Source organism: Heterocephalus glaber, unplaced genomic scaffold (genome assembly GCF_053883595.1).
Source record: "Heterocephalus glaber isolate CG9 unplaced genomic scaffold, H.glaber_assembly_v1.0 deba00000738, whole genome shotgun sequence".
Classification (NCBI taxonomy): Eukaryota; Metazoa; Chordata; class Mammalia; order Rodentia; family Bathyergidae; genus Heterocephalus; species Heterocephalus glaber.
This window is the reverse complement of record NW_028258161.1, coordinates 2,728,094-2,739,202: the sequence shown is the minus strand read 5'-3', so window position 1 is coordinate 2,739,202 and position 11,109 is coordinate 2,728,094. Positions and strand designations below refer to the sequence as shown.

Sequence of the window (11,109 nt, the reverse complement as noted above, 5' to 3'; positions counted from 1 at the left end):
ACAGGAGCCCATTGAGTACTAGGCTCTATTTTGGACATAATAGGTTAGCTATAACAAAGTTTACAATGAGGAAAACAGGCAATAAGGAAATAAACAGCTATGCAGCTAATAAGATGCCAGAACAACTTATTAGACAAGTCCAGTGAGGACAGCAGCTGATGGAGGGTGCAGTTTTAGGGTAGTCAGTAAAAGCCCCATATGGGAAATGAAATTTAAAAGCAAAGATAGGAAGGAGGGAAGGAGGCAAATTGAGGAAGTCAGGGGAGGAGCAGCATTGCATTCAGAGGGGCAGCCTCTGCTGTGGGAGCACATCAGGTATGTCTGAGGGACAGCAAAGCAGATCCTGTGGCTGGGAGAAGTGGGTGAAGGGAAAGCAGGGAGGACTTGGGGGAAAGAGGGATAAGGACCAAGACATAGAAGGCTTACAAGACCACCGTAAAGACTTTAGATTTTAGTGTGAATGGGGAGAAGCCACTGGAGATTGGATGGCTTCTACTCTTGTTTGTTTGTTTCCTGTACTGGAGATTGAAACCATGGCCTTTGCTCTGAGATAATCTCCAGCCCTTTTATATTTTGATACAGTAGGTTTTATTTTGATATGGGTTGTGCTACGTTGCTAAGCTTCCCAGGCTAACCTTGAACTTAGGATCCTCCTGCCTCAGCCTCCCAGAGTGCTGGGATTACAAGCATATGCCACCAGGCCCAGCCTATATATTTTTTTTAAAAATATGAAGTATAAGGTGTTATAATAACAGTAACATAATATTCATTGAAGGTTACTGTTGGTCTCTCTATCAAAAGCTTCATGAGAATTACCTCCCTTTCACGACAAACCTAGGAACTAGATTCTCTGATTATCCCCATTTGCAGAATGGGAAACTGAGGCACGCAGTGAGGAGTGACTTCCCCAGAACATACTGCCCACAAACGACTCTGAGCTCTGCGATCCCTGCTTCCTTAACATTCTTATTCGAACCTGTTAACAATAATTGCTCTGAGATTTATATTGCCTGATACTTTGCTAAAGCAAAAAGAGAAATTTCCAAGTACTTCTCCACACTGTCTCACTGAGCTTCCCCGTTCTTGAGTAACTCAGCCTGCAGTCTGGTTGATTCCACTTGTGAGCTCAGTCTACACAAAAGATGTGATTGGAAAATACGGTGAATGTTTAAATTTTCTAAAAACTTTTATTACAGTAAAAGACACATTGCCGTTAATCTCCCTCAAAATCCTCCCCTTTGCTTCAGACACACACACCCCACCGTTCTTGCCACTTTCTGAAGCAGTTCTGGAAATCTTCTTTTGTGAATGTCTTTAGTTACACTGTCATGTTTACTGCGATGTCCTGAATCGATTCAAAATGTTTACCTTCATGATCATTCTGACATTGGGGAAGAAGAAGTTGCATGGTACCAGATTCGGTAAATAAGGTGGATGAGGACATGCTTAATGGTTTTTTGTTTTTTTGGTTTTGTTTTTTGGTACCGGGGATCGAACTCGGGTTCTTGCGCTTGTGAAGCAGGCAGCGGAACGACTGAGCTAAATCCCCGGTCCCATGCTTAATGGTTTTGACAGAAATTTTGGTAAACACTTGATCAGTGAAGGGTAATCAAAAAATATGGGTAATGGGGCTGGGGATTTAGCTCAGTGGTTCCGGCACCTGCCTCGAAAGCACAAGGTCCCGAGTTCGATCCCCGGTACCAAAAAATATATATATATGGGTAATGTTTAAATTTTTAAAATTTATTACAGTAAAAGATACATTGCCATTAATCCCCTTCAGAATACTCAAAATTCCCTCTCACTTCTAACACACTTATCATCCTTGGCAATGTATCTTTTACTGTACTAAGTTTTTTAAAATTTAAACACTCACTGTTGTGCTCGCTTTGGCAGCACCTATATGAAACACTCACTGTGTGTTTCAGTCACCCCTTGTGTTGCAGCCTCTTGTCACAGCCTGTGGATTCTATCTCTTGCATCTCCCTGTAACATCTGCCTCGATTCCTATTCATGCGGCCCCATAGCCTAGTTTTGCTTCCTGCCCTTTCTTGGGCTCTCATAAAAGCTCTCCCATGGCAGAGGCCAGAACACCTTTGCTGAAACACAGGTCTGATGTTGTTCTTCTTAGAGATTCTCATGGATGGTCCTTTGCCTGCACAATTAAGTCCATACTAAGCAGCCTGTTTCCCCCGGGTAGCCTCGGCCTGCCTTTCCCCTTATTGCCACTCAGGCCCTCGCGAACCTGTGCAGTGGGGAGCAGGTGGCACTCTCGCCTCTGCCTGCCAGCTCACCTCTGCAGTACCCATCCCACCAGGATTCTCCCGAGCTGATGTTTACGATTAGCTCAGGGGCCACCTTTTCGTGAAGACATCTCTGACCAGCACTACTGCTGGATAATTCATTGACCCTTCCCCTCCCTCCGTGTTCTCACACTCTGCCTGGTCCATGCCCTAACACAGGCCTCTGCCACACTCTATCCTATTTAAGGATTTCATGTTTGCCTTCCTTCCCACACAGGACTACAGCTCAGCTTTAAATTCTTTGGTGCCAGGGGCTGTGACTCATTCATCTTTGAATTCCTATTTGTATTTAATTTCTAGATATAGTAGGCACTCAATAAATGTGTGTGGGATAGTTGAATGAATTCAGAGAGGAGGAAAAGATGAAGAAAAGGGAAGTGAACACTCTAGAGCAGTTTGTGATTAATTAGACAAGTACGTACTGATTTTCCCCGTGTGCAAGGCCCCAGAATTGGGGAAGATCACAGCATTAACACTTATCAGAGATACTTAGGCCACAATTCCAACACAAAGGTCAAGACTGCTGCTCTCTAACACTTTGAGAGCCCTCATGCCCCTCTTCTGGGTGAGTTGATTCTTTTTCCATGATGCTCACTGCTCTGCCCTTCTTGTCCAGCTCCATTCCCTGGCCCTTTCTGGGAGCTGATGTTATAGCTGACATACTTTTCCGGGCTCACTTCCCTTCCTTGAGGTTCCATCTTCGACTTGTGCCAGGGAAGGCCTCTAGATGAGTTCTTATTCTGATTTAATTGCCAAGACCCAGTGCGAAAGGCACTTCTCTCCTATTTGGGGTGTGGGATGCTCCTTGACTACTGGAATCAGAATTGCCAGAGTTAGGGCTCATAAAAGAGAAGCAACATTTCTTCATATTTGGCTCTGTAAATTACAAATAAATTATAGGTTGAACTATTATCAATAAGGGCTCCCAGGGCTTCAGCTACTCATAATTAACTTGATTAACGGCTCACCATGGAGGCATCATGAAAGCAGATGTACATTTCAGGGAGTTGTATTTGGATGAAATTATAGGCCTAACAGACCACCTGTCACTACGTCTTCCTGCCTCTCTCCTTCCTCCTGGGATATCCTAGAAACTGAATAAATTTTGGTAGGGGCATATCTTTCGTGCAGCAACTTTTTCTACATTGCCAAAATACTAGCATATACAGAGAATCATGAAGAAGAAAATATAAATGAATGAAAGTCTTCCCAGAGATAACCGTTATTCTTTTGTTGTTTCCTTTGTCTCTTTTAGTACTGAATTTCTTTTTTCTTTTTTGGTACCAGGGATCGAACTCGGGACCTTGTGCTTGCGAGGCAGGCGCCGGAACCAACAAGCTAAATCCCCGGCCCTTTCCTTTGTCTCTTTTAAGTGCATTTTTTCCATATTTGAGACTATGGTGTAAACACACTTTCATGTCCTGTTCTTTGCTTCTTCACATTACTGTTGGATGGAACTTTTGGGGGAAAGCATTGTGAGACACCAATGCAGGCAGAAGTACCCCCCTGCTGAGGGGGTCTGACCTCAGGATGGGGCACAGAAAACATCATCTAATTCAGCACCGGCACCGCCTGAGACAGCAAGCTCTTGGATTAAATCTCTGCAAATTGGGGACTTTTCAGCTTATTCTCCCAGTCTTTTTACTTATTGTATATTTACCACTGTTCTTGGCAGTTCAGGGGTGTGTGTGTGTGTGTGTGTGTGTATTTAAAGGTGGAAGAATCATGCACTTTATATCTGTATTTCCAGTCTTCAAAGCTTTTTATATTTTTAATTTTTAGGGGGGAGGGTAGTGTTAGAGATCAAATCTAAGGCCTTGCCCATGTTAGGCAAGTGCTCTACCACTGACCTACATCTCCAGCCCTAAAAGTTTCTTTTTAATAAAACAATTTATTCCTCAATGTGAAACAGCTGAAAATGTTTTGATTTTGGTATTGAGCCTCCAGGTTTAAGTTTCTTGGTTTCATTTGGATATTTTTTTAAACTTTGAATTTATTGAGGGTGGCTTGAGGGTACAAGGGATGGGGAAGATAACAAACCTAGCAGGTAACACAAGGAAAGATGAACCAGGCTTAGATAAGAAATAGGGCATCTGTTTTAAAGCCACACTTCATATATTCCTCCTGAAACACAAAATCAGAAAAAAGTAGAAATATGATTTTGTCTGTGTGCTTTAAAAAGACCCACAGTAAGCAGGATTCATGTGCATGCATGCCTGTCTGCAATGAAATCATGTTTTAAAGAGGATTCAGCTGCATTATATTTATAACTATGTGGTTGCTACCAGCTACCAGCATGTCTCCCTGCGGTGGTTCACATCTCTTTTCTCTGTGTCCTAATTCTGTTCTAATGTGAGCAGCTTTGACAAAGCAGCCTGTGAGTCCTCAGCCCTTCCCACCAAACGCACTTCCAGCTGTGGCTTCTTGAGAATCCTGCTCTGATCCCACACAACACCTTATTCCAACATGTTGGTCTCTGGTTGCAGAAGAAACTATGAGGATCTGAGGATTAAGACCCTCTGTTGGTTGTAACAAATCAGCCTGTATGTGGGGTCCCATCCTGTTTGGTTAAGACAAATGGACAACAGGAGATAAACCAGATCATAGTCTCATTCATGAAAGTCAACTCAACAACTTCACAGGAGAGCAAAAGGATAGTTAGTTATGTATTGCTTTTTTTTTTTCTTTTTTCTTTTGAGAAAGGATCTCACTATGTAGTCCAGACTGGCCTTGAATTCACTATGTAGTCCAGGCTGGCCCTGAACTCACAGCAATCCTCCTGCCTCAGCCTTCCAAGTATTGAGATTATAGCATGCGCCACCACACCCATCGTATGTATTGCTACTTAAACATTAATGTCCATTAAAAGCACTTGGGGAAGGCGTTAAAATGCAGATTTCTAGGCCCCTGACATTTCTGATCTCAGTCCTCTGACCCCGTACTGGGGATTGAACCCAGGGCCCTTGAACTGAGCTGTGTCCTCATCCTTTTTTTAAGTTTTTAGTTTGAGATAGGGTGCTGCTAAGTCACTAAATTGCCCACCTTGGGAGAGGTTTAATTTGTCATCCTCCTTCCTTAGCCTTCCAGAGTGCTAGGATTACAGGCACTGCCATCATGTCCGGCTGGAAATCTGTTTTTTAAACAGATGCTGTAATGTGATTCTGCTGCTGAAAGTTCAAACACCACACTTGAACGAACAGTGGGATCCTGGGTGTCATACCCTACTACTCACCAACAATACTTCAAAGCAGTACCATTACCCCACATCTCCCATCTCCATCCTTTAGGGTCCATGTTTTTGAATGATTAGGTGTATGGTGAAAGTTTATATGAACACCCCATCACTTTGGTAACAATGTGCAGTTGGGAGATGCACACATTATGCCGATAGTGTGGCCTGGGGCCCCATTTTCAGGAAGATTCAAGATAGACCAACCCTACCTCTCTAGCTATGAAGTAGACATGCAGGGTGGCACACAGAAAACAAGCTCCTGGGATGGTAGACCAGAAACCTGCATTCTATGACTCACCACTCTTTTGCAAGCCTCCTGATTCCTGTTGCAGTACACACATCACACACCCTGAGCACACATCCAGAGCTCACTTTTGTGAGTGTTCACTGATTCCTTCCTGTTCACATCCTCGCTCTCTTCACTCAGCCCAGCTCCAATATTTTACGCATATAAACTCCTTCTATGTCAAGTTTTTCATAAAATGCCATTGTGACACATCTTTAGATACTAAACATTATTCAGTGTTTTGCACACTGTGTGTCTGTACACACTTACAAGGGGTGATCAAATATATGGTGAATGTTAAATTTTAAAAATGTATTATAGTACAAGACACATTGCCATTAATCTCCGTGAAAATACTCCCCTTACTTTGAATATGCTTATCTCATTGTTTTTGCCACTTTCTGAAGCAGTTCTGGAAGTCCTCTTTCATGAGTATCTTTATGAAGTGTGATAAAAGTGTGGTGAATGCTGCTGCCGAGTGCCATCCAAAAGAAACCCAAGCTGTTAAAAATATTACAGTGTGTCCTCATCTGTCTTATTCACTCGATTTGGCACTGTGCAATTTCTGGATCTTCTCCACAGTCAAAGTGATCATGAAAGGTAAACATTTGAATCAATTCAAGACATCAAGGCAGCCACGACAGCACAACTAAAGACACTCATGAAAGAGCACTTCCAGAACTGCTTCAGAAAGTGGCAAGAGCAATGGGATAAGGGTGTTTGAAATGAGCAGGAGTATTTTGAGGAGGATTAACTGTAAGAAAAAAATCTTTAAATTTAAATACTCATTGTATTTTTCAATCACATCTCATGTAGCAGTTAATGGCAGAACATAATATAAACATATCCTCAATCAAACTTTTGGTGTAGATGTCTCTTTTATGGTACAAAGATATGCACTGTATTTTGGGGTCAGAATTGAGTTCAAATATTAGGTCTGCCATTTAATAGCTACCTGATCGTAGAGAAGTTAATTACCCTCTCTGGTCCTAAGTTTGTTCATTAGGTTGAAATGAGAAAGTTTGCAGAAAATCTAGAACTATGCCTAGAACCTATAAATTAAAAAATTTTAGGCCACTTCTCTTTTTTCTTCCTTCCTTGCTCTTACATAGCATATTATTTAGGATTCTTGATGGGATCCATTATCCTGGCCAAAATAAGAAAAGAGATAGTTTATGAAAGATATTGAGTGGCCAAGGATTTAGCTCAGTGGTGCCACCGCCTGCCTCACAAACGCAAGGTCCTGAGTTTGATCCCCAGTACAAAAAAAAAAGAAAGAAAGAAAAGCTATTGAGTAGCTCAAGGAATTGCAAAGAAAACTGAAATCCTAGTGCATAAAATGCACTGGAACCCAGAGAGGCTACAGATTACAGCCAAAATCCCACCCTGGAGCAATATGATGGTTTTGACTTCTACCACAGTCAGCCTGGGCATTAGATGCTGCCGCTGTCTCACAGCAAAACTGATTTTCTGCTGTTTCTGCTTCTTGCATGGCTCTCACCAGTTTTCAGAAACCTGTGAGTACATGGTGGCCTTGCCCGGGGCCCCAGTCCTGCACTCCAGCTGGGATAGTCAAGGAAGTGGCCCCAGACTTTAGGCCTTCTGCAGCTGGAAAAGCTTAAAAATACAAAGGGAATTCAGATGTCAGGCAGTCCTGAAAGACGCAGGGTCTCCCACCCTTTGCCCGATTCTCGATTCTCACACATTATCCCTGCTTACATATGCATTCAGCCCTACAATGGGGTCTTCTTGCTTCAGGAAGTCCTCAAGCCTAGGGCCACTGTGTTCAGAGGCTGTTTCAGACCTTTCTGCCTCTGTCTCACCTTTGTTTGCCCACATTGCTCTCCTCTTACCTCCTTTACACCAGCAACCTCAGAATGTGTAAATCTTGCCTGTTCACAAATGCTAATTCAGATGTTACTTCTCCTTCCTTAAGGTCCTCAGCACTCATCCATGATTAACTTGCTCTTTCTTGTGTTCCTTGGGCAGTTTTCCTGGGTTTCTATGACCACATTTCCTGCATTGTACAAGGAATGTATATCATGCCTCTAATGGACTCATCTTCCTCCCTGCCCTAGACCCAAGGGAAGGCTCCTTAAGGACAGAAAGTCTGCACTCATCCCTGCACCCTTGATTCTTAGCACCTAGTAGACTTTCTGAACATTTGTTAAGGCAGAATACATTCTCAGTTCTCTGTCAACACATTGAGACCCCTTACCTACAGCCATCAGACCAATCCATTTAAACAACGAAATATTTCATGTGCACTTCCCTGCAAACTCTAAACGTTTGGCCGATTACGTCCTTATAAGTGTTTATTTCTTTCCATTTTTACATATTTTTGTTAAGAGGCTGTATGCCCTTATTCTACCGCATAATGTCTTAACAGGGAAAGTTATGAGGAGGGATTCCCGCCTACCCGTTTTCAATTCTGCTGAGCCTCTCTGGGTTGCTTGCACCGTCGCAAAGGGAACCAGACGCAGGGGTGGGTGGGCGACAGCAAAGCAAACACCCCCGCCCACAGGACTTGCTAGTCTGACTCAAGCCAGGTGCACGCAGGTCCCCCACCCTGTCGCTCTGTCCCTTTCTCCCGGTTCCAGGGCCACGGTTGCCACCAGCCCACGTTCTCACCGGGCCGCCCCCCTTTCCGCTACGGACTTGGGGACCGGCCGCTGACCTCCGGCCGCGAGGGGCGGCACGTGACCGGGAAACTTTGGCAGCCGGGCGGCGGGCGGAGCGCGGGCGGCGGGCGGCGGGCGGCGGGCGGAGCGGGGCGGGGAGGCGTGCGGGAGGAAGGCGCCGCCGCGCGGAGCGGAGCCCGAGCCCGCGGCAGGCGCGCTGGGCAGGCGGTGCGGTGCAGCGCGCGGCCCCGAGTGCGCGCTCGGCCTGCCCGGACCCGCTCGCCCGCCGCCGGCCACCGCTACCCACTTTGCGCACGCCCGGCCTGTATGGGAAGTTGGGGAAAATGGACAGGGTCGTGTTGGGGTGGCGTGCTCTCTTCTGGCTAACAGGTAAGAGTCGTTTTCTGCAGAGACGAAGAACTTTATATTTAGATTCCCACAGTGGTGGCTGCTTTCACCCACCCTCGATTGCCTGCCTCCTGATTGTGTTTTAAAGCTGCTTAGGGAGGAGGGGGCCCTGTGTGTGTGTGTGTGTGTGTGTGTGTGTGTGTGTGTGTGTGTGTGTGTGTGTAGATGATGGAGGCTGAGGAGAAGCCCGATTACAATTGAGCCGGATGGAGATGCAGGTGTTTGACTCACTGGCGCTGTGAGGTTGCTCTGGAAATGTGGATTTCCCCTCCATACAACGCTTCTTCCTCGGTCTCACCCCGAGTTGGTATGCCGAGTCCTGGGCAAAGCCTGGCTCAGAGGGTCTGATTCATGAAGAGCACTGGTTTGGGGGGGGGGGGGGATAGGGGAGTGTCTCCCCAGTTCCTTCCCTAGAGAAGGTGGGGGACCCAGGGAAGGTCTTTCTGGCTTCCTGGGGGTACGGGGGAGAGGGGAATTGGGAGGGAGGTGGGGAAACGGAGGCTTGGTTGGCCATGGAGTTTGGGGCCTGGCTGTGTCTCTGGTGCCTTTGGAGTGGTCCCGAGGTAAAAGCAGACCCTTTCTAACAGATGCAGTCCCCTCCCCCCAATAAAGAGATGTTGCAGAGAGGTCGAGACACTGAGCTTCTGCCTAGCACTGATGTAGCTGGGCTGATCCCGTCCTCCTCTCCCGTTTGATAAACTTTCTTCTCCTCCTCCTGGGGTTAGGAAAGGTGAGAGGGAGGGAGGGGAAGGGAAGAGGAAGTAAAAAAAGATTAAGATATGAAATGTATATGTAGCAGTTTCCCAATGAATGTATTTATTATGTATCTCAAACATATGCTAATAAAAGGGGGGCAGAGGAAAGGTCCGCAACACGCTACCCTACGTGGCAATTCTGTACTTTTAGGGGACAAGTACCCGGAATAGCCAAGCCCGAGAAACTAGGGAAAAAAGCCTTGCTGAGGGTTAGGGTGGGAATGAGGAAGGTTTCGGAGGTCGGACAGTTCTTCCACACCAGGTGGGGACAGAGTGATGGAGGGAACAGAACAAGGTGTCAGAAAGGTCATGAAGACAGTCAGGGGCAGTGACTGGCAGGAGGGGGACGGCACTCACCAGGAGATCTGAAAAAAATCAAGTCACTGGGGAAAGGGGAAGCAGAGTAAAATATCCCAGGCAAGTCACTGAAAGAGGGTAAAAAACACTTAGAAAGAAAGACAAATTCCCCATTTCCCTTAGCTTCAGAATAAGATTGTGGATTGCCTATTTTTTCCCTATTTCAAATGAAAGGCCTCTGGCATTGCTTCTGCCCCCTGCTGGGTACAGACTGGGGAGGGCACCCTCCGCAGAGTTAGCCTCTATCTTGTCTGCTCTGAGTTCATCCCGCCCACGGTATTCAAATATGAATCATCTCTAATTTCAGGGTTTGGCTGCTCCATGCCCCCCCCCCCGGCCTCTTAGTGCCTTGTCTTGCCACCCTCACTGCTTCTGATTCCTTAATTTGCCTCTACTTCTCAATTTTCATCTCTAGGGGAATTAGGCCTGGGGCCTCTTATTACTGCCTCCCTGAAGTCAGCCAGGCATCCGGGGAGGGGTCTGAGGCAGAGGTGCTTTCCAGACCCCCCTGAGTCTGCCCAAGAGAAGCACCCTGGGCATTTGCAGGGAGAGAGGGAAGGAGAACATATGGCCCTCTCTAGAGGGCTAACAGCTTCTGTGAAATGGAATCGTCTCTGTGGAGTAGCCACGGAAATCTAGCTCTCAGTTTATAGAAATGGAAGCCCGGAGGAGCAGTATGCGTGTAGCACCCTGGTGAATGGGGGTAGGTCCCAGTTCTCCCGAACCCTGGGCCAGTCCTACTTGCACGCTCCCTCCCGATATGCCTTGCTGGGTTTTTGGTGGGAGGGTGTCTGGTTTCATTTATTTTTGTTTGGAAGAGGTGATGTTTTCTGTGTGCCTTCTGCCATCTGCACCTATAAGCAGGCAACAGGTTAGTGATCAAGGCCTCCTCGGCTGTCAGATGTCCAGGGTTCCTTTGCCCTGCAATGAGGCCGACTTTTGCGATGCCATCAACCACCGCCCCCATCCTCGAATCGCATCACTGCTGTCAGAGGTGCCTATGGACAGGCTGCTTCTCAGCCTGAGCAAAGTAGAGGAGCTAACAATGGTGGCTGGGGAGGGGGCTAGAGGAGAGAGCAACAGTCAAGGGTGAGATGAATTCAGGCTCATTCTTCACAGAGAAACCATCCAAGGAAAGGTAAGCAAT

At 46.2% G+C, this 11,109-nt stretch overlaps 1 protein-coding gene across 7 annotated transcripts in view; it reads left to right on the top strand.

Moving 5' to 3' along the window:
* Window positions 1-8,623: 8,623 nt before the first annotated feature.
* The window catches only part of Ildr2 (immunoglobulin like domain containing receptor 2), a 60,459-nt gene continuing 57,973 nt past the window's right edge, over window positions 8,624-11,109 (top strand). For 2 of the 7 annotated variants that reach the window (XM_087206832.1, XM_087206831.1), the window contains exon 1: window positions 8,624-8,832. In XM_087206832.1, the coding sequence (XP_087062958.1) occupies window positions 8,787-8,832 (46 nt within the window). In that variant the 5' untranslated portion in view covers window positions 8,624-8,786. Of the gene's footprint in view, window positions 8,833-9,342; window positions 11,101-11,109 lie in introns of those variants that run through there. The other 5 variants (XM_087206830.1, XM_087206829.1, XM_087206828.1 and 2 more) reach the window with 4 other exon arrangements.